Consider the following 25,901-nt stretch of genomic DNA (forward strand, 5'->3'; position numbering starts at 1 on the left):
CAGAATGAGGAGACGAGGATTCTGATTTCCTTTCCCTCCTTTCCCCCTCGAATCCAGCCCCATATACAGCTCATCCTGTCTGACCCCCGCTCTGTTTTCCCCCAACTCTTGCTCCTTCCCCTTCTCTTTCCCCACCTCTTGCCCTTCTGTGGCAACCTGGACTTGGCAGAGGGCAAAGACTGCTGGGAACCCACCAGGCACTGTCTTGGGATGCAGGATATGAAACCAGTGTTCCTTCTTGGGAGGTTCTCAAAACACCTGCCACCCCCTCAATTTCCCCTCCATTCAGGAGATGGGGTAAACTGAGGCTTGAAGTTGAGCTCCTACTAGGATGACCCACTGGATCCAGGCAAAATACCCACCCCCACCCTTGGCCCTGTGACAGTGCTCACCAGGGTGTTCCCATCTGACCAGCGGAAATCGTGTTCAATGGTCCTGTCATTGAGACCAATCCACTGGTAGTCCTGAGCATTGCCTGAAGGAGGAAAGAGAGAGATTTGAGAAGTGGGCTTAGTCCTCGGGGGTGTTCCCCGTAAATAGGTCCAGTGGATTCTCTGTTGGGCATGGTGGAGCCACTGGAGGCCACTCATTTTACCCGAATGCCACCTGGCTACAATGGCACAAGGGAGTGACACACAATAATAGTGACACTTCACATTTTATAGAGTGCTTTGATTACTCCAAAGGGTTCTCACAGCAATTATCACATCTTGACATCTTTGGGAGGGAGAGAAAGGCATCCTCTAGTAGCCCCACCTTGCAGATGAGGGAACTCAAGTGCAGAGATGTTAAGGGTGTGGCTTGAGTTTTTGCAGCAGGCAAATGAGAGAGCGGGGCCTGGAACCTAATTCTCAATTGATCAGTAGTATTTATGGAGCACTTACTATGTGCGGAGCATTATACTAAGCACAAGGGGGTTTACAATACAACAAAGTTGGTAGACATGTTCCTTGCCCACAGTGAGTTACAGTCTACAGGGGGAAATAGACACTAATATAAATAAATAAATACATTTCAGATATACAGACATTAATACAAATAAATGAATTATGGGACTCTCCTGATGCCCAGACCAGGCTCTTTTCAAAGGGCCACACTGTAGGTACTGGGATAGTTTCATGAGCTGGGGACTCCCCATTTCTCAAAAACCATCAGCAGTTAACCAGTTAACAATAACTGACATTTGTTAAGCGCTTACTAGGTGTTAGGTTGGATATAAGTTCCTCTCCACATGAAGCAGAAACACCTATCTTGAAAGCACTCAGTAGCTCTCTCCCTCCTACTTCCTCCCTTGATACCCCAGTTCTCACTCTTCACCCCTCTCAAGCTAACTTCCTCACTGTGCCTCATTCTCATCTCTCCCACTTCAAATCTGTCTGACTATGGTTCTCCCCATCGTCAAAGTTCTTCTGAGATCACGCCTTCTCCAGAAGGCCTTCCTGATTCTTTTCTTTTCTTCTGTGCTCCCCCCTCAGCATTTCTGAGGCAATCATGCACTTGGGTATGCCCAGCCATTGGGACCACTGCTGTCTATATAATAATTAATAATAATAATTGTGGTATTTGTTAAGCATTTATTATGTGCCTTATACTGTACTAAGCATTGGGTAGATACAAGATATTCAGATTGGACATAATCTCTATCCCACATTGAGCTCACAGTAGAAGAGAGTAAGACTTAATCCCCATTTTACAGATGATGAAACTAAGGCACCGATAAGGTAAGTGACTTGTCCAAGGTCACACAGCAAACAATTGGCAGAGCCGGGATTAGAACCCAGGTCCTCTGACTCCCAGGCCCGTGCTCTTTCCAGTAGGCCACGCTGCCTCCCATTCTGTCCATATGTTACCCACCTTATAACTTTACCATATCCATTTCCTTCTTTCTCTTTCCTGTAAATCACTGTAATGTCTGTTTTGTCTGCTATTTTGTGAGCATCTCGAGGGCAGGGATTGTGTCTACTTACTCTATTGTAGTCTCCCCAAGTGCTTAGCATAGTGCTCTGCAATCTGCAGGTGCCAGATATATATTATTAATTGATTGTTTAGGGGACAGAATCCCAAGGATTCTGGGCTGTGCAGAGGTGTGCCAAGAAGCCACCTGCCCCCAATTAATTTACTGTGATATTTGCTAACTGCTTACTATGGGTGAAGGACTGTACTAAGTGTTGGGGTAGATGCAAGATAGGCTGGACAGTGCCTGTCCCATGTGGGGCTCCTGCTCTAAAGGAGAGGGAGATCAGGTTTTGAACCCTCACTTTACAGATGAGAGAACTGAGGCACAGAGAATTTAAGTGACTTGCCCAAGTGCCCATAGCAGGCAAGTGGCAGAGCTGGGATTAGGACAAAGGTCTTCTGTCACCCAGGCCTGTGTTCTTTCCACTAGGCCATGGTGCTTTGCCCCCAGAAGAAATTCTCCAGTCTCTGGTCCCTGTTCCTAATAGATCCTGTTGTGTGTTCAGTGTGGCAGGGGCTGTGGATCCTGATTGGAATGAATTTTGCTACCAGTGGCAGCTTCTTCCAAGATGGAGAGTAGCTATACAGAGAGACTAGACTGTGAGTCCCGAGCAGGGCAGGGACTGTTTCCTACCTGATTAACCTGATTAATCTCCCCGAGCGCTTAGAACAGTGCCTGGTACAGAGTAAGCGCTTAACAAATACCATAATAAAAAAAATCTAGCCCCCACATAGGTTCCCCTTGGTCCCCCCAACCCCTGTCACTCACTGTTGACGAACTCCTGCTCCTCAGGGGTAACGATACTGCTCAGGTGGGACTGGTGTTCCCGGCACCGGCTCTCCGCATCCACCCAGGTCTCTCGGTCGGCAAAGTGACGGTAGCAGTGTCCCTGGAACTTGGTCCAGCCTTCTTCGCAGGTGACCTGGTCTGAAACAGAAGGTGGGCGTGTGAGCGGTGGTGGCCATGCAGGGAGGTTCAGAAGACTTCCGGGCTTAAACCAAGGGGCCGCCCTGGTCAGTGTTTCTCCTCTCCCTGGGCCCCAGGCCTAGGGGGAGACAAGAGATTGGGTACGACTCCCAGGCTTCTGGCAGCTACAGCCAGGCCTTTCCCTGCTCTGACCACAATGGTGGGCTGGTCATCCTCGTTCACTGAAGTGTTACTGGACCCCTCTCTGTCCCCGAACCTCTCCCTCCCCTCAGCTGAAGCCCAGAGTGCTGAGCTCCCCTGAGGAGAATGGGCATTGGGAGGTCAGAGGTTGGGGTGGTTGAAGTCTCAGGGTCTGGGCACCCAGTGGTCAGGGAAGGGGCAGGAAGGAAGAAAGGGGATCAGCATGGCCATGATCATTCTGGAGCCTTTCAACTGAGAACAGAGCTCTAGGAATAGGGCTTAGCACCTCAAGAGACTGGGTTTCAGGAAGCCGGCTTCAGCCCTCTCAGCCCCTCCAACATTCCTGCAATGGAGGCGGCAAGAGGTGCATTGGTTCATCCTTTAATGGTGTCCTAACTGTCCTGGCCTCAAGCCTTAGACTTGCTAGGCCTATGGGGAAGGAGGGACCTTCCCCTGGAAATCTGGGAATGGTGCTTTAAAGAGTCATCTTCTCCCCCTTACACCCTCCCACCACCACCACCCTGCTCCGTTCGGGTAGACCAGCAGATCAGAAAGGCCTGGGGGTGGTATGTCCCTCTCAGCCATCTCATTCTGCTCTGGGATTCTCCAAGTAGACCTGGCCTCCCCAGCGGGCGCTGAAGAGAGTAATGGGAGGAGAAAGCAAGTCTCCCTGTTGGGAGGGAATCCTCTCCAATTTATCCCAGAGAGTTGGGGAAGGCTGTGGTCTTATTCTGGGAGATCCAGGGGCAACTTAGAATGGAAGCTGGAGATTAGGAGATCCCAGGGGGACACAGAGGCAGCATGGAAAGCAGAAAGGGAGGACACTAGGATGTGTGAGGCAGAGATCTACACCTCAGAGCGAAGAAGGCCCAGGGGTAGCTGGGAATGAAGGAGAAAAGTTGATCCTCCTGATCCCCCAGCAGCCATCAAGGCCAGGGGTGCCTGTTGCCCAGAGACAAGAAGAGGCCCTGAAAGCACTTAGTACATTGCTCTGCACACAGTAAATGCTCAATAAATGCGATTGAAGGAATGAGGGGAGGTGAATGGGGAGAAGCAGGATCAGTAGCTCACCTCCGTGGTCCCCAAGCAGGTCCCAACCCTGCCAAGAGAAGCTTGCTAACTGGTCTGGTGGAGCTAGATAGAGGGCCAGTGGGAGGGTCAGTGGGAGGCCGGAGGGAAAGTTGTTAGGAGGGTTGGAGGGAAGGCTTGAGGGAAGACTAAAAGGAGGGTCTGAGGGAAGGCTGGAGGGAGGGCAGGAGAGAGGGTCATAGGGAGGATTGGAGGGAAGGCCGGATGGAAACCAGAGAGAAGGCCAGAGAAAGGGCCAGAGAAAGGGCTGGGGTGTGGCCTGGAGGTGTTGGGGAACAGAAGTCAGGAGAGGGTGACCCCTTCAGACTGCCCCTTGTGAGGCTGGGAAGAGGAGACCCAGCAGCACAGCCAAGGCAATGCCTGGCGAAGTGTCCAGTGGACAACCCACAGCCAGGGCATGGTGCCCCTTGATTCAGCCTGACCTTCATGCCCGGGCTGAGAAGCCCGCTGAATTGTCTCCATTATGAGGTGCGGAGCCCCCTGAGAGCCTAACGCCAAGGCAGGAGATGCTTGTCTCTCCTGCCGGTGCCCTCCTCCCTCTCACCCCGCTACCCTGCCGATCCATCTCCCTCCTATCAGAGCTCTTCTCCCACCCTCCCACTGGCGTCCACCTCCCACCAGAGCCTTCCTCCCTCTCTCCCAGTGATGTCCACCTCCCACCAGTGCCCCTTATCTCCCACCCACTAGTGTCCAGCTCCCTCCCGCAATTGCCCCCTTTCCTCCTACGAGTTCCCCATCTCTCTCACTAGTGCCCTCCTCTCTGACTCACTGGTGTCCATCTTTCACCCAGTGCCCCCTCCTGCTCACCCACTCGTGTCCATTTTCCTGTCACCAGTGCCCCTCTCCCTCCCACTGGCATTCCTCTTCCTCCCTCCTTTCTCCCTTTCTTTCTTCTTCCCTCCCTTTGGTGTCCACCTCCCTTCCTTCCCCTGGTGTCGTCCTGTCTGCCTCCCACTGACACCTCGCTCCCTCCCACTGGTTTCCTCTCTCTGTAGGTTTTCCTTTCCCATCCTTCCTGCTTCTGAGATGCCCCTGCCTCCCCGGGAGAAGTTTCTCGATGCTACTCCTCTTCCCAGACGAGAGCCACAACATCAGGTTCCAAGGAATAGGGCCTGGAGAGGTCTGAGCCTGATTCCTGCAGGACTTCCTCACCCCACTGGCTCCTCACACCAGGGGGTCTGGTCTAGGGAACAGTGGTCATGCACTGGGCCCTGAGACACATAACGGGGCCTGTCTATGGGACTCGGTCCAGGCAGCTGGGGTAGAACTCGATGAGAGGGGAAGGGAGGAGAGGGTCCCAGTCCTTCTGGTTCTCCTAGGGGCATCACTCCTTCTCCCAGCCACCTCATCCATGGTCGGGAGAAGGGATCCTGCCAGTCTACAGCTAAGGACAAGCTGGCTCCAGGCAGCCCCTGACACACGGGGTTCAGGTGGCTCAGCTGGTGTCCCCCATGAGGAGTCTGACTGCTTCACCCCCTCCACCCTGAGCTGTGTGATCAGGATATACTGGAGGACAACGAGTGGGAGAGCAGAAGCCTGGAACAGGAGCCATCATCCTGGCCTAAATCCTGTCGCTGAAAGCAGAGAGCACAGCTCCCCCAGGGTCACCAAGCCTAGAGGGTTTGTTCTGTCCGTAGGCACCAAAAGAAGTGGTGGGCTCCCACAGCCGCAGGAGAGGCTAGGAGGTGGAACACCAGTGATGCATCCCTGGGGGGCCTGGGCCCACCAGGGCTGTCCTATCCCATCATCCCCCACCCTGTCCCTGAAGGCTCACACAAGGAAATGTCTCTTTCCAATGAGCCCAGAGCACACGTGTCTCCACCTTAGTGATTTCCAGGGAGTGCCAGTGCCTGGCAGTCCTGGGGACCCCACTTCCTCTCTTGAATCTCTGCTCGCTGGGCCCCAGGAAGAAGGTGTTCTAGCTCAACAGCAGGGGTGAAGGTGAGGTGTTCAGCAACGCTTGTCCAGAGTGGACTGCTGCCAGCAGGAGGGCAGTCTGCCAGGAGTGAGGCCCTGTGGTGGTCCATAGCTCTAGGGCAGCTAGGGACAGAGGTGAGGGAAAGAGCAAGACAGGGCAAAGGGGGGCAGGAGCTGGGGGGGAGGGATTAGTAACGTTAGCTGAAGCCGGTGCTGTCGTACCGATATCGCACAGGTCCCCTCCGTAGCTGGGAAGGCATAAACACGTGAAACAGTTGATGCCGTCCAGGCAGGTGGCTCCATTCAGACAGGGACTTGAGTGGCACTCGTCCGTGTCTGCAAGAGATCAAGGGCGGCTGTTAGGACCCCGGGCGGGCAAATCCATCGAACGGAGAACTCCATGCCTGCCCCGGTGGTCCAGGAGAAGAAGGCTTGCTGCTGTGCAGGAGAGCAGAGGGGGCTCGGGTTTCTTTGATTCCTAAGGACTGTGGTGGCAGCCATTGCTGCTGCTGCTGCTGCTGCTGCTGTTGCTGCCATTGTGGCACTGACTTCAGTCTCCAGGCAATGCGTCAGGGCTGGGCCCAGGAGTTCACAGGGTCAGAGTCCTGTCCTGTCCAGTTTCCCTGCCAGGAGGAGGTCACGTTTCCACCGGGCTCTTTTCCTTGCTGCTCCATTTCCATCAGTGGGCCCCGTTCCTCAGGCTGAGCCCAGAGTGACTTCCAGCCAAGGGCTGGATGCCGGGATGGACAAATCCAGATCCCAAGGGGTTGGCCACATCCCCCTAGTGGATAATGTCTTGGAGTTGTCGTGGACCTTTCTGGCTGAGGAATTCCCTGCATTTCTGAGATTTGCCTCCAGGAAGCACCAGGACCATCCTTTTCTGGAATGGAAGATTCATCCAGGACCTTGGGTGGCCTCTCAAGGAGGGACAGTAGAACAAGAAGGCAGAACCCAATAGGCTCTAGCTTCACCACTGTCCTGCCCCTGCCCCTGCTCAATATGCAGAGGAAAGTGGACACACTAAAGTAAGCAGTTCCCGACAAAAAGAGCCCCGGGGTGGGGCAGAGGGGAAACACGGCCCACACCCTGGCTTGTCATCAGTGGCTACCTAGAAGATCTTTGGCCTGGCTTTCCTCATCTTTCTCATGGGATCTTGGTTTGGACAGTCCATTCACGTTGCCATTAGCCCACTCCTCTGGAGAAAACTCCGCCTCTTGTTTCTTCTGTACTCAGAATAGGCCCGGCTGAGAACTTTTTGGCAATGAAGCAGAAGGCCCAGTAGGCTGGTGGCCCCTGGGGGAGTTAAGAAGGTGGCATTGGACCAGACAGAAAATGAATCACACTGGCTGGTCCTTTCCACGACTCATGGCAGCTCTAAACGAAAAACAAGATTTCTTCTCTCTTGTAAATTCAGCCCTTAACTTCAGCCCAAGGCAGTCTCCAAGGTGTTGGCATTTTCTCTAAGAGTCCTTGATTCAGCCCAGCACAGGGGCGTAGGGAAGCAGAGACTCGGTTTCTCACCAGCAGAGTGTCTATGGAAGTGCCCCGCTTCCCTGCTCCAAGGCCTGTGAACAGTCCCCTGGGTTAGCCGATTTGGAAGCTGCTTCATCATTGGCCCATGGAGGTTGTCTACCCGGGCTGCTCTCTCCCAATTTGCTGACAGGCTGTGGGGCTGGATCAGGGATGTCCATCTACCTGCTGCCCAATCAGTGTTGGGAATGGCTCCCACTCCTGTTGGTGTCTTTTGTCTTCCATCCAAGCCGGAAGACAAGCAGAGCACAAGTCAAGAAACCTGGTGATCCTTTGGGCCTGTCTTTGGCCCCAGACAATCCTCATGGGTGTCACGATGACGTCTCCAGTGGCCGCTGGGATCAATTCCTCCTTCTTCCCTTTAAGTGTTCAGTACAGTCCTCTGCACATAGTAAGCTCTCAAGGAATACCAATGATTGATCGATTGAATCATCTCACTCCACCCTCAGAGCAGTTCTCCTGAAGTTCCAGAAGTCTGGCCTTCCTCCAGATGAAGCTTTGAATCCTTGTCCAACCACCACCCTCCCCGTCAGCCCCCTTCAAAAAGCAAAACTACAAATGCATGGAGGGATGGACTAAAATCCCAGCATGCACTAGGATTCCCAGCATGTGCTAGGAGTCCCAGCAGCAGCAGGAGCAACAGCAGTAGGTGGCGCCGGTCTGAGAGGCTGGCAGCAGGGAGGGAGGAAGGGGCTCGCTCACCTGAACAGGTAGGCAGAAGCTTTCCTTCATCCATTAGCATCTATTAGGTGGAAGGGGAAAAAGCATGGCAGTGGCAGTGGGGGTGAAGCATACGAAGGAGCTAAAGCAGGGTTGTAGCGGGAGGGGAATCACGCTGGGTGACTCGAAACAAGCACCGGGGGTCTAAATCTGAGCACACTGGGGGAAGCATTCGGGGGAGTGAGGAAGGGAGGGAGAGAAGAAGGAGGTAGGTTCACCTCCAGATCAGGGCACACCAGGATGGGGGGACCCCAGATGTGTATAAGGGAGGTATGAGGGCAAGAAGTAGCCATCACATAATTCCCCGCCACATCTGGGGCTCTGACTTGTCTGTGGGAATGTGTCTCTTCTCACATTCCCTTAGCTCTAGTAGATCCGCCCTCTGATGCCCGCTCATCTTCCCCACTAGGCTATAAACTCCGTAAAGGCAGAGAGTATGTCATTTTATTAAGCGCTTACTATGTGCCAGTAGCTGCACTAAGTGCTGGGGTAAAGACAAGATAATTGGATTGGATCCAATCCCTGTCCCAGATAGGGTTCCCAGTCTGAATCCTCATTTTACAGATGAGGTCACTGAGGCCCAGAGCGGTGAAGTGACTTGCCCAAGGTCACATAGCAGACAAGTGGCAAGGTCAGGATTAGAACCCAGGTCCTCTGACTCCCAGGCCCAGGCTCTTTCCACTAGGCCAGGCAGCTTCTCTTCTTTGTTTGTCCTGTCCCCAAGGTGGCCAGTACTGAGTTCTGCACACAGTAGAAAATTCTGGGTTTTTTTTGTTGTTGTTGTTGATGATGATGATGATTGTGATGATAAGGTTATTATTGGGAGTCTTGGGTTTAGCATGTGTCAATGTGTAGCAAGTGTGTCAGTTTACATCAAACCAGTGGTCTCTTTATGTTACCAGTTCCAGTTCTCTGTTCAAGCAAACCTCCTTCTTGTCTTCCACTTACCATTCCTCACCTCTGAACCATTACTTGCACCATTTCCCCTACTGGAATGTCCTTCCTCCTCTTCAGCACTTTACTGAAAATACACTTCCTCCAAGAGACCTTCCTAGATTAACCCCCTTTCGTCGTCAGCTAAATCCATTCCAGCTATACTCACACATAGCTATCAGTGCAGTAAACATATTTGTGACATTATTTTTGACACCGTATGTGTCAGACATTGCATTTTGTATCTCACTGCATTTGTGCTGGCCCTGCCTCCCTCTTTGACTGTGGAGAAGCAGGTTGGCCTAAAAAAGCATGGAAAAAGCATGGGCCTGGGAGTCATAGGATGAGGGTTCAACTCCCAGCTCTGCCACTTGTCAGCTGTGCGACCTTGGGCAAGTCACTTAACTTCTCTGTGCCTCAGTTACCTCAGCTGCAAAATGGGGATTAAGACCTTGAGCCCTACATGGGACAGGGACTGTATCTTGTATCAACCCCAACGTTTAGTATAATGCCTGGCACAGAGTAAGGACTTAAAAAAAACATAAAAAAATCATTTGAGGGCAGGGACCATGGGTTGCTGTTTCGTTGGAATTCTTGGCTGATGCTAATCATCCAGGAAAATGCTACTATTGAACATGAAAAAAGGATAAATTACATCTTTACTTCTCAGAGCCCAGGTTCCCTTTGCTGTGACATTCCTGACCATAGGATATGGAGAAATAGGTAGTTAATTCTGAATCCATCAGAGCCCAGTTTACAGTACAAGTGTCAAGAAATACTGAGAGCATGGGCTTGGTTCTTCAGCAGGTAATCGAGACAATCGTTCCCAGCCAGGTTATGGGCTCGAATCTTATCTGGGCCCGTGGCTTGCAGTGAGATGGTGAGCCAGTCCCTACACCAGAGTTTTGTGGCTCAGTTTCCTTTTCTGCATAAGGAAGCGCTTGAGTCCTCTCTCACCTGCTGGTCCTCTGGGACTAAGAGAAGAGAGGGCCCATTGTTGCTGATGACATTTCTTTCCTCACAGAGAATGGCTGAGGAAATCAGTCTGACTGGGGGAGAGAAATGCCCAGAGATTATGTGGGCAGGGCTGTCTGGTCGAAGGGAGAGTGACTTCAGTCTGCCTGCCAATAGAGAAATAATTGACCAGGGACAGGGGGTCAGGGTGGGCTCTGGGAGGGCTGCTGGAACCAGCTGTAAAGAACACCTCAACTTCTTGAGATACTCAGAAAAGAGGCTTCCTTCAGCTAGCCCACCCTCCTGGGCCCACACCTGGCTGAGGCTGGCATCAGGGAGTAAGGAAGGAGGTGGTCTTGAAAGTTGTTTTGGTTCTGAAGGGAGGATTCACCATGCTGTGAGCACAGCTCCTGACATGCCATCCTGTCTTGTTTCACCCTGTGGCTGAGACATTCATCTTGACCCAGCCTGAATTGAGGCATTCAGGGCCATTGGCCAAGCTCATTTGAAAATGAAGCTTGATGTTCACCAGGGACACTTCTTCCAGGAGGCTGAACAGATATCTTCAGTGATATTTACTGAGGGCTTACGAGGTGCAGAGCATTGTAATAAGCGCTTGGGAGAGTACAGTACAACAGAGTTGGTAGACAGGTTGCCTTTCCACAATGAGCTTGCAGTTTAGATATGATGCCATTCATTTTCCGTCAGCCCAACGAAGCCAGTAAGCTTGGTCAAATCGGCTTATGACCTCTACTATTAAAGCACTTAATTTTTTTGCCCATCTTTCCATTCTCTTTCTCCTTCTCACTGCAAATAATTTTGTGTCTGTCCTCCACATTAGGCAATGAACTTCTTAAGGGTGGAGATGTGTGTTTTTGACCTCCACCGTATTCTCCCGAGTGTTCAGTAGAGTGCTCTGCCCCTGATAGACCACAGTTAGTGCTACTGAGGCTGAGGAGGAAGAGAAAGGGCTGGTTTGGCCTCTCCGTTTTTAGGATGAGGCACTGAGAGGATGTGGTTTTTGCTCACGATGTCCCAGGGCTGAAACCAGGCCTGGATCTGGATTTCTCCATTAGGCCAGTCCCTGCTTCAGTCCAGGATCCCACAAGGAGGAGGAGCCTGAAACATAGCATTTTTTTCCTGTTCTGGGAATGCATAGGAATCAGAAAGCTGCCCACAGCTGTTCCAGTGGGAAGAAGTGAGCGGATGAACCCTTTGTCAGAAAAGAACTTACCTGCATATTGGCTTGCTTAAATCTTCATCATTACCACCTCCTTCATCACTTGAATTTGCTCTCAGTAAATACAATCGATTGATTGATCACCATCATCATCATTACTACCACCATCATCCCTGCCATCATCAGCAGCAGCAACATTAGCATCACCACCAACATTATTACCACTATCACCCATCACCATCATCATCACCGTTGTCATTGAATGTCCATCCTCATTATTCTCAGTCAGTGGTATACTTACTGAGCACTTACTTTGTGCAGAGCCTTATACTAAGCGCTTGAGAGAGGACAGTATAACAGACATATTTCCACCATCATCCCCTTCATAAGAATCAACAGCACCATACTCATCACTACTGATGTTATCACCATCATCCCATCACCATCAATATCACCATCATCTCTTCCATCATCATCATCACCATTGTCAACCTCACCATCATCACACCATCATGCCCATCATTATCACCATCATCACCACTATTTTTTGTCTTGTCTTATGCTGTCAAGTTGTTTCCGACCCATAGCGATACCACGGACACATCTCTCCTAGAATGCTCCACTATCCATCTGCAATGGTTCCAGTAGTGGATCTATCGAGTTTTCTTGGTAAAAACACGGAAGCAGTTTACCATTGCCGCCTTCCATGCAGTAAACTCGAGTGTCTGCCGTCAACACTCTCCCATGCCATTGCTGCCCAGCATAGGTGAGTTTAGACTTGTAGCAGGTGGCCTTCCACTTGCTAGCCACTGTCATCATCAATCGATTGTATTTATTGAGCACTTACTGTGTGCAGAGCACTGTACTAAGCGCTTGGGAAGTACAAGTTGGTAACATATAGAGACAGTCCCTACCCAACAGTGGGTTCACAGTCTAAAAGGGCTCACTGTCCAAGCTAGGAATGGAATGACTCTCCCTCCTATAGCTGAGACAGGTAGAGTACTGGAAACTCTCCAGATGTGACCCTGAGAGGAGCCATCCTTATGTACCGATGCTTAATTTATGTACATATTTATTTATTTCTACTGATGTCTGTCTCCCCCTCTAGAATGTAAGCTCACTGCGGGCAAGGAACACATCTAGCAACTTCAAATCGTACTCTCCCAGTAAGTGCTCAATAAATACCATTGATTGATTGATGGGCTATAATCACTATCCACATCACCATTGTCTTCATTCCAAATCTAACTATCCCCAGAATAGATTTCTCAATTCTCCTTGAGGACTGACTAATTTACAAAACTCACTGTTCTTCCTCTTCACTGAAATTCGACTGAGTGAGTGTATGGCTGAAAAGGCCAGGTGGGACATAAATATTGAAGAAGAAAATCGAATCAAGAAGGGCGACCTAGGTTTATGGCATTAGGCTTGGGTCCAAAATGAAGGTCTGCAGAGTAGTTCTGGACCCCACCCCCCACCCCCACACCAGATACCATATCTGACTCCTTGAGCCATGTTGGCCTTGCAAATGCCTTCTTGGGGGATCAGGCCCTCTGGGGTCTAGCCTCTGGGGTTTAATCTCTCCCTCATGGAGCAGCATCTGGATCCCAGCCTGGAACTGGAGCAGGAGAAAAAGGAAGGGGAAATCAAGCCAGAAATAATGTAAAACTGGTCGATTCCCAGCTGTTCCTGCCTTCCTGTGTCAAATCTGTTTTCCATTCCCATCCCATCAGGTGCTAGTTAGCCATGTCAGGGAGAAATCTGAAACAGAGATGAGAGTCTATATCTGAGGACAGTTTTTCTTGTAATTACAAAGGAATAAGATAATTGGTTAAATGGAAGCTTCTTTAGGTGTCAAAAAATGCTCATTAATCATTCATCAAGGAACTTTCTGGGGTATACATACAAGAGATGAGCAATTATTAATTTCTTTTTCTGCCAATTAATAGCAATCTGGACTTCAGAGCACAGTGAGAGAGGTTTTTACTAGTTACCAAGAATATCCCCAGCTATTCTGAGCCTGTGCTCTTAGAAAACAGTTAGGATAATGGGGCCTATGGCTAACTAGTCAGGGTGCCTTACAAGATTGTAATTTTTAAATTACAGTACTTTTTAAAGGAGTAGCATGACCTAGTGGAAAAGGCCTGAGTTAGAGAACCTGGGTTCTAGTCCTCGTTCCACCATGTGTCTTCTCTGTGACCTTGGGCAAGTGACTTCACTTCTCTGTGCCTCAATTACCTCACCTGTAAAATGGGGATTAAATCCTACTCTCTTCTACTTAAACTGAGAGTCCTATGGGGAACAGGGACTGTGTCTGACCCGTTTATTTGGTATCTTCCCCAGCACTTAGAACAGTGCTTGACACATAGTAAACATTCAACAGATATCACAGTTATTACTTCCTTGAGCTACCTTGATGGGCATAGGAAATGGTCTGGGTTTGGCATATTGGCTGTGTGGAGTTTCCTGCTGGCTTGGGAAAGTCACTTGGCTCCCCATAGCTGGCCCCAAGGCACTATGGTTTTCTTTCCTGTGTCTGAATTGAAACACAGACAAACAGAAAGACAGACAGATTGACCCTGCTCTGCCAGCCTCTTCCTTAGAGAGGCCCTAGCATTGATTCACTGACTGGAATCCAAAAATTTACCATTCATTCATGCTTTGATCTCTCCATTTATCTCTTCATTTCCACCTCTTTCCTGCCCTGCAAGGGTTATGATCCCCACAGACTCGGGAGTCTGGAGACTTAGCATTAGTTCTGGTTCTGCTAATACTCACTTGCTGGGTGACAGAGGACAAGGGGCTCAACCTCTCTGGGCTTCACTTGTGAAACAGGGATAAGGACATCAACCCATCTCCTAAAGCTTTAGAAATGCTAACCAAGAAGCTTGTTTCCAGTTTCTGCCCAAGAGATGCGGGGATAAAAATAATAATTGTGGTATTTTTTCTGCACTTTTTCTGTGCCAAATACTGATGTAAGTGGTGAAGTAGATACAAGATCATAGGGTCAGGCATAATCCCTGTCCTACATGGGGCTCACAGTTTAAAGGGAAGGGAGAACAGATTTTGAATCACCATTTCACAGATGAGGAAACTGAGGCCTCAAGAAGTTAAGTGACTTACCCAAGGTTACACAGCAGGCACGTGATGAAGCAAAGATTAGAACCTGGGTCCTCTGACATCCAGTCCCATTTTCTTTCAACTAGGCCACATTGTTGGCCTAGTGCAAGCCTGTCTGGAACAGCCAGGGTGGACTAGATTGGTTTTCCCTAGTTAATATATAGATATGTCCAGAGTGTCCAAGAAGGAGAGCATCCTTGGAAATGTAGGCCAGAAGGAGTGGAAAATGGTAGACACATTGTAATCCTGTAATCCAGGCCTGTTGAACTCTTTCCTATCTGATTTTGTCAGGAAATTCAGCTTAGAATTGTGACGTTTTCCCCACCTCTGTTGTCTCCCTTCGATTTGGGCCAATGGGAAGCCTCCAGGGGAGTTTGTCAAGTTTCCTCTGACAAACTCAACAGCCCTAGAGCCCACTTGGGGACCCTGAAGTCAGCCTCTCCATTGACTAACAGACAGTATCTGGTTTCTTGCCCAACCTAAGCATCTCCAATTTGCTTGGCGTCTTTTTGTCCTTAGATCTTTTCCTTCTCCCTCTCTCCTATTGCTGTAGCATCATGGCCTCCTGGTTAAATCACAAGCTGGGGACTCAGAAGGACCTGGATTCTAACCCCTGCTCTGCCACTTGTCTGCTGTGTGACCTTGGACTAGTTACTTAAGTTCTCTGGGCCTCAGTTCCCTCATCTGTAAAATGCAGATGAAGACTGTGAGCCTCACATGGGACACTGACTATGTCCAACCTGATTAGATTGTATCTACCCCAGTGATTGGTACAGTGCCTGGACCATAATAAGGCCTTAACAAATACCATACAAAAAAGAGGAGGAAGGAGTGAAGGGAGAGGGTAAGGGAGAAAACAGGAAATGTTCTATCACTCTGGAAGAGAAAGTGTGAATGGAACCAAAGCTATCAGAGATGAACATTTCTGAGGGTGTAATTAGTCTTTAAAGTGAACAGACCCCCTGACCTGTCTCCCTGCCCCCCTACCAAAGGGAAGAATTCACACTCTCCTATCCTATTGTTTGGGGCAGATGTCGAAATACTTCCTCCGGGATAAAAAGGCCAACAAAATAGCTGGCCCCATCCTGAAGACAGAAAGAACAAATGGAGCATATAAAACTTAACCATTTGCTTTTCTAAAGAGGGAAGGTAGAAACGGAAAAGACAGATGCAGAGTGTCAAATAGACCATCCAGCAGGTCACAGTCCCCACCTGCCCAGACTACATCCAATGCTATGGCCTCATGTGACGATAACCCTCTGGCGTTTGGTGTGGAAAATGCAGCAGAAGCCAGTGGCCCCATTAGGACACGTGATTGTATTCTGGATTTGTGGAGCAGGGGGATGGAACATTGGCAAAGACTTCACCTTTTTCAGCTGCAGTGAACATATGGTCAATAAGCATTCACCCTCAGAGAAAAATCCTGAGCTAGAGTTAGCTCAGTAATTTCGTTGTGGGCAGGGATCATGTCTGCCAACTCTGTTGGATTGTATTGTCCAAAGTGCTTAGTACAGTGCTCTGGTCATAATAAGTGCTCAATAAATACCAACCCCGCTTCACTCTATACTTCACTTTGCTGCCCAGATCATCTTTATATAGAAATTCTCTGGGCATGTCACTCCACTCCTCAAAAATCTCCAGTGGTTGCCTGTCAACCTACAAATCAAGCAAAAACTCCTCAGTCTCAGCTTCAAGGCTCTCCATCACCTCGACCCTCCTACATCACCTTCCTTTTCTCATTCTACAGCCCAGCCCGCACCCTCCGCTCCTCTGCTGCTAACCTCCTCACTGCCTTGTTCTTGCCTGTCCTGCCATCGACCCTTGGCCAACGTCCTTCCCCTGGCCTGGAATGCCCTCCCTCCGCACATCGACCAAACTAGCTCTCTTTCTCCCTTCAAAGCCCTACTGAGAGCTCACCTCCTCTAGGAGGCCTTCCCAAACTGAGTCCCCTTTTTCCTCTCCTCATCCCCTCCTCATCGTCCCCCCACCCTACCTCCTTCCCTTCCCCACAGCATTTGTATATATTTGTACATATTTATTACTCTATTTTGCTTGTACATATTGTACATACTCTATTTTAATAATGATGTGCATATAGCTATATTTCTATTTGTTCTGACTTTTTTGACACCTGTCTACATGTTTTGTTTTGTTGTCTATCTCCCCCTTCTAGACTGTGAGCCCGTTGTTGGGTAGGGACCGTCTCTATATGTTGCCAACTTGTACTTCCCAAGTGCTTAGTACAGTGCTCTGCACACAGTAAGCGCTCAATAAATGCGATTGAATGAATGAATGAATGATGATGTCAGGAAAGTTCTAAGAGAGTCCCCTACTCCTGACATCACTGAATGATAATAATAATAATAATGTGATATTCATTAAGTGCTTACTGTGTGCCAAGCACTGTGCTAAACACTGGGTAGATACAAGATAACCGGGTCCCACATGAGACTCAGAGTCTTTCCGCTACTCTTCCAGTCTCAGCTATGGGACGGAGAGTCAAGCAGAGGCACACCCATTCCATTCCTAGCTTGGACAGTAGCTAGAGAGTGGAAGCCAATCTGCTACAAGTCAAAACTCACCTGTGCTGGGCAGCAGCGGCATGGGACAGAGTCGAGAATGACTCGTTTACTGCACTGAAGGAGGCAATAGTAAACCACTTACGTATTTTTACCAAGAAAACTCTATGGATTCACTACCAGGACAATTACAGACGGAGAGTGGGGCGCTCTGGGAAAGATGTGTCCATGGAGTTGCTATGGGTTAGAGACGACTCAACAACATAAGACTTGCTTCTTCCATACACACCCAGTAATCACTTTGCCTCTGAACTCAAAATGGGCAACTGGACACTTAAGCTCTTTCCACTTCCCACCAAACCCTCTCCTAGTCCCATCACACACAAGTCCAAGTTGCTTTTCATTTTCCCATGTCCCTCAGTAGAGACCTCACTCTGTTTCTCCCAGAGCCCAACACAAACCTTCCTCTGTTCAACTATGTGTCTCATCACTCCCAGAAGAGGTTTCTGTCTTTTCACCACACCCTGTTCTGAGGCATCAGATTGAAGCTACCTCCCTTTCCCATCGTGAGATATAAGTATGACTGATTGTTTGTGACCCAGGTAGACCTCCCTCACTGGCCTCAGCACCCAGTTTGAAGCTTCTTCTCTGGGCTGTCATTGTCCAATTCTGAGTTCTGCCTCTGTCCCTTTGTATCATGTTCAAAGTTTGTTCATGTTTATAACCTCCAAGCCATCATTATTATTTATTATTACTATGCTGTGCCACTCCTCATGTGTGACTGGAGGCCAGGCTGCACTGTAATGGACAGAAATAGATTGTGTCCAACTCTTCAAACTCCCTCCCAGTGCCCTTTCCTCACTCTTGGACTTTTGTGTCACAGTTTTTAATAACAAGCCTTCAATTCCTTTTCCCAATCATTCATTCAATCATATTTATTGAGTGCTTACTGTGTGCACAGCACTGTACTACTGCTTGATTATCAGAACCATGGCTGAGGTGAGAACTTTTTCCTCTTTTAGGAAACTCTCAGACACAGAAACCCTGCGGATAATACATTCGGAGTTCAGTTTATTTGACTTTAGAGAATTCTCATAGAAAGCAAGCCATAGAAACTTAGGGAGTAGCGTGACCAATTCTTTTCTCCCCACACAATCCTCTCTGACTGTAAGAGTGCGAGTGTTCCTGGAGGAACTGTCCAATGAATCAAAATAATAAATTGACTGTACGACTCAAGGTGTGATGGTGGAGGACGATGTGCAATAGGGGTGGATTATTGAGAGGTAGACTGTAAGCGCTACATGGTAGACTGTACTCTCTAAACTGTAAGCTTGTTGTGAGCAAGGAATGTGTCTGTTTATTGTTGTACTGTACTCTCCCAAGTGCTAAGTACAGTGCTATGCACACAGTAAGTGGTCAATAAATAGGATTGAATGAATGGAAGCCCTGAGTGGAACTTTTGCTTTATGTCCCATAATATTTTTAGATTGTAAGCTCGGTTTTTTTTTTATGGCATTTGTTAAGGCTTAGTATGTGCCAGGCACTGTCCTAAGTGCTAGGGTAAATTCATGATAATCAGGTTGGACACAGTCCACATCCCTCATGAAGCTCACAGTCTTAATCCCTGTTCTACAAATGAGAGAACTGAGGCATAGAGAAGTTCAGGAATTTGCCCAAGTCACACAGCAGATAAGTGGCAGAGCCAGGATTACAACCCAGGTCCTTTTGACTCGCAGGCCTGTGCTGTATCCACTAGGCCATGCTGCTTCTTGTTGTGGGCAGGGAACATGTCTACCAACTCTATTGTAGTGTACTCTTCCAAGCACTTCGTATAGGCTCTGCACACAGTAAGCTCTCAATAAATACCACTGATTAATTAATAACACTCTGTACTAGCTCAGGACAGAGAGCCTGGGATGGTACAGTGTAAGTCACAGTTCTCTCAGTGGCTTCCAAAAAACCCAATATGGAGCTCATTCTCTTTCCCAACCCTCTTAAAACTGTGTGCTCTCTCTCCCTCCTTCCCTGCCCTAACCCCCACCCCAGGATTCAATCAATCAGTCACATTTATTGAGCACTTACCATGTGCAGAGCCCACAAGGAGCTTACAGCCTAAAGGGGGAGGCAGACATTAATAAAAATAAATAAATTACGGATATGTACGTAAGTGCTGTGGGGATGAGAGAGGGATGAATAAAGGATGGATCTAAGGATGGAACTGTTTATTTTGGGTTTGTTTTTTTCTTTTGTTTCTATTACATCAAGCAGAGAGATCTCTTCTTCCTATGCAGGACCGACTTCTCATTTTACCACTCCCCTCACCCAGTTTTGAGCTCTTCAATCTAGTTGCAGAACTTCTTTCATAACACACACACACACACACACACACACACACACACACACACACACACGTCTTGGCAAAAATCTTTCATCCATTCATTCATTTATTCATTCAATCGTATTTGCTCAGTGCTTACTGAGTGCAGAGCACTGAACTGAGCGCTTGGAAAGTACAATACAGAAATAAAGAGAGACAGTCCCTGCCCACAACGGGCTTACAGTCTAGAGGAGGGGAGGCAGACATCCAAACAAGTATACAGTCATCAATATAAATAAATAGAATTATAGATATAAATATATATGTATATATACATAAGTACTATGGGTCAGGAAGGGGGAGAAGAGCAAAGGGGTGAGTCGAGGTGACACGGAAGGGAGGAGGACCTGAGGAAAAGGGGGCTTAATCTGGGAAGGCCTCTTGGAGGAGGTGTGCTTTCAGTAGGGCTTTGAAGGGGGGAAGAGTGATTGATTGGTGGATTTGAGGAGGGATGGCACTGCAAGCCAGAGGTAGGATGTTGGCCAGGGGGCTGCAGTGAGATGGGAGAGATTGAGGCAAAGTGAGAAGGTTAGCGGCAGTAGAGCGGAGTGTGTGGACTGGGCTATAGAAGGAGAGAAGGGAGGTGAGGTAAGAGGGGGCATGGTGATGGAGTGCTTTAAAGAAAATTGTGAGGAGTTTTTATTTAATCAGAGGATGACAGGCAACCACTGGAGATTTCTGAGTAAGGGGGCGATATGCCCAGAGCATTTCTGTAGAAAGATAATCTGGGCAGCAAGAGTGAAGTATAGACTGAAGTGGGGAGAGACAGTAGGATGTTAGATCAGAAAGGAGGCTGATGCAGTAATCCAGTCGGAATAGTATGAGTGTACTATCGTGGTAGTGGTTTGGATAGAGAGGAAAGGGCCAATCTTGGCAACCTTGGGATCTTGGGATCATGGCGATCTTTTGCCCCAGGATTCTCATTAAATACTTCCCAACGTCACTTCAGGGTCTGCTCTGTTCTCCCCACCCCACCCCATCCTTCCCAATATAAACCACTTTCTCCTATTGGCCCCAAGGCAGACCTCCATCACCAGCAGGACAGCTGGTCACCACCAGCAACCTTCAACTCTAATTCTGGGCTCCTAACCTGGAGTCATCTACAGCTCTCAGGAGCGCAACTCTCCCCATGACTACTCTGCACCCATCTTTCTTCTCATCTTCCCCTGTTTCCATCCCTCGCTTTCGTACAAGCAGTTTGCCCATTTCCTTCCCAGGGGTCGGGGGAGGTGGGTGGGCGTCCAGCCCGATCTGGCCAGAAAGGAGTCAATGCGCAAAACCAACCCTGGGTCAGAGCCGGTTCCAGAGTTAAACCTGAGTTGGCAGGAGGGGCTGGATAGAGACCACCCCCCTCCCCAGCTCCTTGACCCCCAGGGTGGTCGCTCCTCGACCTGGCCCCATTCGGCTCCCAGTCCTGGTCTCCCACTACAATCCTTAGCTGGGCTAGGGCGCATACTGGGAGCAGGGAGGGGTTTCATTGCCACCACTTCCCCAGGGGGCCAAGCGCTGAGGGCCCGGCTGGCACTGTGCCTGCCCCATCCGGAGCGTGGGACAGGGAGCGTGTCCAACCCGATTTGCTTGTATCTACCCCAGCGCTTAGTAAAGTGCCTGGAACATAGTAAGCACTTAACAAATGACACCATCATCATCATTACCCCACCACAGGGCACTGGAGATGGGGCAGCGGGCTGAGCGGAGAGCTGGGCAGGGAGTCCATCCGACTCTCGGTGCCCATGGGGCACAATAAATCCAACTGATTGATTTGGCCCTGCCAGGTCCCTAGCTTTCTCCCCAGCCAGAACTGGGGGACTCCAGGACGAGGAGCATGGGGGGCACAGAGGTGGGGCAGGGCCTCGTACAGAGTAAGTACTAACTCAATCAATCCATGGATTGATTGGGGTGGGGAGTGATGTTGAGGGGGGTGAGGGAGGTTGTGAGCAGGCAGGGAAGTGGGGGCGGGGTGGGGGTGCAGTTCTTTACTCTCTGACCACCTCCCAAGCCCCCTGCTCCCCATTCTGGCCTGCCCTCACCGATTGTCCCCAAATCTCATCCAGATCCTCAACTCTCTACGTTCCCCGGCCCTACTCTCCCTTTGCCTCTCTTAGCACTCCCTCTCACCCAGCCCCTGTTTCTCTTAGCACACTCTCTCTCACCCTACCCCGACCCCCGAGTCTCATTTATTCTATCTGTAATTTATTTCTTTATTTATATTAACGTCTGTCTCCTTCTCTAGACTGATAGCTCATTTTGGGCAGGGCCTATGTCTGCTTGTTGTTGTACTGTACAATCCCAAGCGCTTAGCACTGCTCTGCACACGGTAAGCACTCAATAAATACGACTGAATGAATGAATGAATTAAGTAGGAGGGAGAACAGGTACTGAATCCCCATTTTGCAGATGAGTGAACCGAGGCACACAGAAGTGAAGTGATTTGCCCATGGTCACCCGGCATGCAAGTGGTGGAGCTTGGATTAGACTGAACAGATGCTAGTACCACCTCACCCCCCAGCCCCCTCCAATTCTTGTACCCAATAGGGTTGGGGAATCACAACTTGTCTCCTTTTCTCCCAGCTCTTCACTGGGTTCAGACCTTTCCTGGTTGGCACAAAGCATTAGTAGGAGTAGTTTTCACAATACCTCCATTAGTGGATTCTGCTTCATCTGTGTCTTCCACCTGAGATGGGGCAGAAGTGTCTGTGGCGGACGTGACTGCTCCAGTTTCCAGAGGCTCAGCTTGGTCAGTCTCTTCTCCCGTGGCCAAGGCCGTGGAGGCCTCGACTTCCAACTGAGGTTCTTCAGGCCCCTGGGTCGGGGGCCCCAGTGCAGCCTCTGGAACACCGCTGCTGATGGCCAGATCTGGTCCGGCCCCTGAGGCAACTGGGGAGGGCCCAGTGGGGACCTCGCCGCTCACTTCAGGGGCCCCACTGGACCCTTGTCCCCCCGATGCCTCCAGGACAACGTTGCTGGTCTCCTTGCTGACTTCATAGGAGGAGGTTGGCTCTCCGCTCTCCTCAGGTGCCATAGCTGTGGACATTTCTCCACTCACCCAGGGGGCTGCTGAGGTCTGTCCTCTTGGGTCCGAAGCCAACAGGGTCTCTCCACTGATACTGGACAGACCCGATGTCTCTCCACTCTCCTCAAGAAGGCTGGAGGCTTCCACCCCAGGCTTGGGAGTGGCTGACATCCCGATTTCAGGGTACGTGGGCATCTCCCCACTCTCCAGGCCAGACGCAGAGGCCTGCCCACTGGAGTCAAAGAGCGGGGAGCGGGTGACCGGGGGGCCTCCCCAGAGCTCCTGGGAAATGGTGGGGGTGACCTCTGACTCCGTGACCTCTGCAGTGACCAAGGTGACATCGGGAAGCCCCGATCCTGCCCCGCTAGCGCTAGTGGTGGCCGAAGTTTCTCCGCTCACATCGGTGATGCCAAAAAAGTCCCCGCTGAAATATGGCCCACTGGGAGGCTCCCCGCTGGCCCCCACCACCCCTGACCCCATGACCCCAGACAGTTCTCCAGAGCTCTCCCTCTCTCCTGAGAGGGTTCCACTGATTTCCCAAACCCCCGATGGCTCTCCTCCAGCCTCTTGGGCTGAGGAAGCTTGGGTCACAGTTTCTACTGGTGTGCTGTCCACGAGGGAGACAGTAGGAAGACTGGGGAAAAGTCCACTGGGGTCATACCCGCCGGACGGGAGGCCACTTCCCAGCTCGACTCCCGAGGGCTCCCCGCTGACCTCACCAGGCTGCCCGCTCAATTCTGGAGTTCCCGAGGTCAGTTCCAGGGTTTCAGAAGATTGCCCACTAATATCGCCTGCTCCAGAGAGGCTGCCTGAGAGCTCTACATCTCTGGAGGGAAATCCGCTGACTTCCACGGACCCTAAACCTTCTTCTTTTTCCCGAAATGAAGTAGGAGTCACTTCGACCAAACTGGTGTCAATAAAGGTGATGCCAGAAGCCTCTCCGCTGCCCTCCACAGGGCCAGAGCTCAGTCTACTGATATCACCCACCCCACTGGCACCGGGTACCCTGGTTGGCTGCCCACTGAGATCAAACACTCCAGATGCTTCACCACTGAGATCGGGCACCACCCCAGATGGCCGCCCACTGCCATAGATGACTCCGGATGTTTCTCCACTGAGCTCAGTTTCTCCACTGGCCTCAGGCACCCCAGACGATTGTTCACTGTAATCTGGAACTCCAGGTGATTCTTCGCCAAGATCAGGTAAGCCAGTTGGCTGCCCACTGCCATAGAACACGCCAGATGATTCTCCGCTGACCTCGGGTACACCAGAGGGTTGCCCACTGCCCAAGAAGGCTCCAGATCTTTCACCACTGATATCAGGCACACCAGATGGCTGTCCACTGCCATAGAAGACTCCAGATGCTTCTCCACTGACATCGGGTACCCCAGAAGGTTGCCCACTACCAAAGAAGACTCCAGATATGTCTCCACTGACATCGGGCACTCCTGATGGCAGCCCGCTGCCATAGAAGACTCCGGATACGTCTCCACTGACATCAGACACTCCAGATGGCTGTCCACTGCCACAGAAGACTCCAGATGCTTCTCCACTGACATCGGGTACCCCAGAAGGTTGCCCACTTCCAAAGAAGACTCCAGAACTTTCACCACTGACGTCAGGCACACCAGATGGCTGCCCGCTGCCATAGAAGACTCCAGATATGTCTCCACTGACATCGGGCACACCAGATGGCTGTCCACTGCCATAGAAGACTCCGGATATTTCTCCGCTGACATCGGGCACACCAGATGGTTGTCCACTGCCATAGAAGACTCTAGATGCATATCCACTGACATCGAGCACACCAGATGGCTGTCCGCTGCCATAGAAGACTCCAGATGCTTCGCCGCTGACATCGAGAGCACCAGATGGCTGTCCGCTGCCATAGAAGACTCCAGATGCTTCTCCGCTGATGTCGGGCACACCAGATGGCTGACCACTGCCATAGAAGACTCCAGATATGTCTCCACTGGCATCAGGCAGTCCAGAAGGCCGGCCACTCAGATCAAATGGACCAGGTGCTTCCCCACTGGCATCAGGATGGCCAGAAGCCTGTCCACTGGCGCTGAACAGTCCAGATGTTTCCCCACTGCCATCAGGTAGTGCTGAGCCTTGCCCACTAGCCCCCACTCCAGAAGGCAGGCCGCTCAACCCCCCACTAATGTCCCATTCACCCAAGGAACTTCCCGATGCCTCTCCTACCCTCCCCTGCCCCTCCAGTTCACTTGCAGCGGTGGCCGTGACAATCTCGACCAAGGTGGTGTTCACCAGAGAGACAGTTGGAAACCCAGAGGGAAACCCACTGAAATCGGGCAGGCCAGAGGAGGGGCTGCTCCCAAAGTCATCCCCAGAGAGTTCGCCACTCATTCCAGAGGGCAGACCGCTCACTTCTGGAGCGAGGCCACTCCCGAGCTGTCCAGAAGGCAGGCCGCCCAGGTCCCCGGATCCCGAAGCTGACCCCAAAAGGCTTCCCTCCCCGGATGGCAACCCTCCGAGCTCCGGGACCCCCGAGGGCCACCCACTGACATCTACGTCCCCGGAAGCCAAGCCGCTCCCACTGGGCAGGCCAGACCCCGTGCCAGAGGAGGGCTCGCCACTGGCCTCCAGGTCTCCGGAGGGCAGCCCTCCCACGCTGCTTCCCGAGGGCTGCCCACTGACTTCCAATTCTCCAGACACCTCTCCGGACACAACATCTTCACTGGCCTCAGGGGCACCCGATGCCTCTCCAGATGCTGAGGCCTCCCCGCTGCTGGGCTCCAGGCCGGACCCCAAGGCCGAAGCACCACCGGCAGAGGGCTGCCCGCTGCCTTCTGGTGCCATGCTGGTGGGTGGCCAGGCCGATGGACTTGCTTAGGGAGAAGAAGAAAGAGAGGATGAGGGTTCAGAGGCAGGACCAGTGAGGTGCTCAGAAACACTGAACCCCACACTGGGGACTATAATTAAGGCACTTCTCTAGGGAGCCCTGAACCTTTAGACTGTAAGCTCGCTGTGGACAGGGAATGTGTGTTATATTGTTATATTGTACTCTCCCAAGCGCTTAGTAATAATAATCACAATAATAATGATTATGGTATTTGTTAAGTGCTTACTATGTGCCAAGCACTGCTGTAAGCACTGGAGTAGATATAAGGCAATCAGGTTGGACACAGTCTCTGTCCCACGTGGGGCTCACAGTTTTAATCCCCATTTTGCAGTTGATATAACTGAGGCACAAAGAAGTGAAGTGACTTGCCCAAGTTCACACAGCAGACATGTGGTGGGGCCGGGATTGGAACCCACATCCTTTGACTTCCAGGCCAGTGCCCTTGCCACTGGGCCATGCCGCTTCTCCTGTGTACAATGCTCTGCACACAGTAAGCTCTCAATAAATACAATGGACTGACTGACTAACTGATTTTCATCGATTTTCTGGCCAACTCACTCATCCCCCTCTGAGGAGGATCAGGAGAGGGTCCCCAGAGCATTAGTTGTCGCAGCCCCCA

The 25,901-nt window shown here is 50.6% G+C and overlaps 1 protein-coding gene across 6 annotated transcripts in view; it reads right to left on the minus strand.

The window, feature by feature from the left end:
* ACAN (aggrecan) overlaps nucleotides 1-25,901 on the minus strand; it is a 103,017-nt gene that overhangs the window by 5,666 nt on the left and 71,450 nt on the right. For 5 of the 6 annotated variants that reach the window (XM_038746377.1, XM_038746375.1, XM_038746376.1 and 2 more), the window contains 4 exons: nucleotides 22,041-25,268; nucleotides 6,293-6,406; nucleotides 2,726-2,884; nucleotides 393-475 (listed from right to left, as the gene is read on the minus strand). In XM_038746377.1, the coding sequence (XP_038602305.1) occupies nucleotides 393-475; nucleotides 2,726-2,884; nucleotides 6,293-6,406; nucleotides 22,041-25,268 (3,584 nt within the window). The remainder of the gene's footprint in view (nucleotides 1-392; nucleotides 476-2,725; nucleotides 2,885-6,292; nucleotides 6,407-22,040; nucleotides 25,269-25,901) is intronic. The other variant, XM_038746380.1, reaches the window with a different exon arrangement.

Source organism: Tachyglossus aculeatus, chromosome 5 (assembly GCF_015852505.1).
Source record: "Tachyglossus aculeatus isolate mTacAcu1 chromosome 5, mTacAcu1.pri, whole genome shotgun sequence".
Lineage (NCBI taxonomy): Eukaryota > Metazoa > Chordata > Mammalia > Monotremata > Tachyglossidae > Tachyglossus > Tachyglossus aculeatus.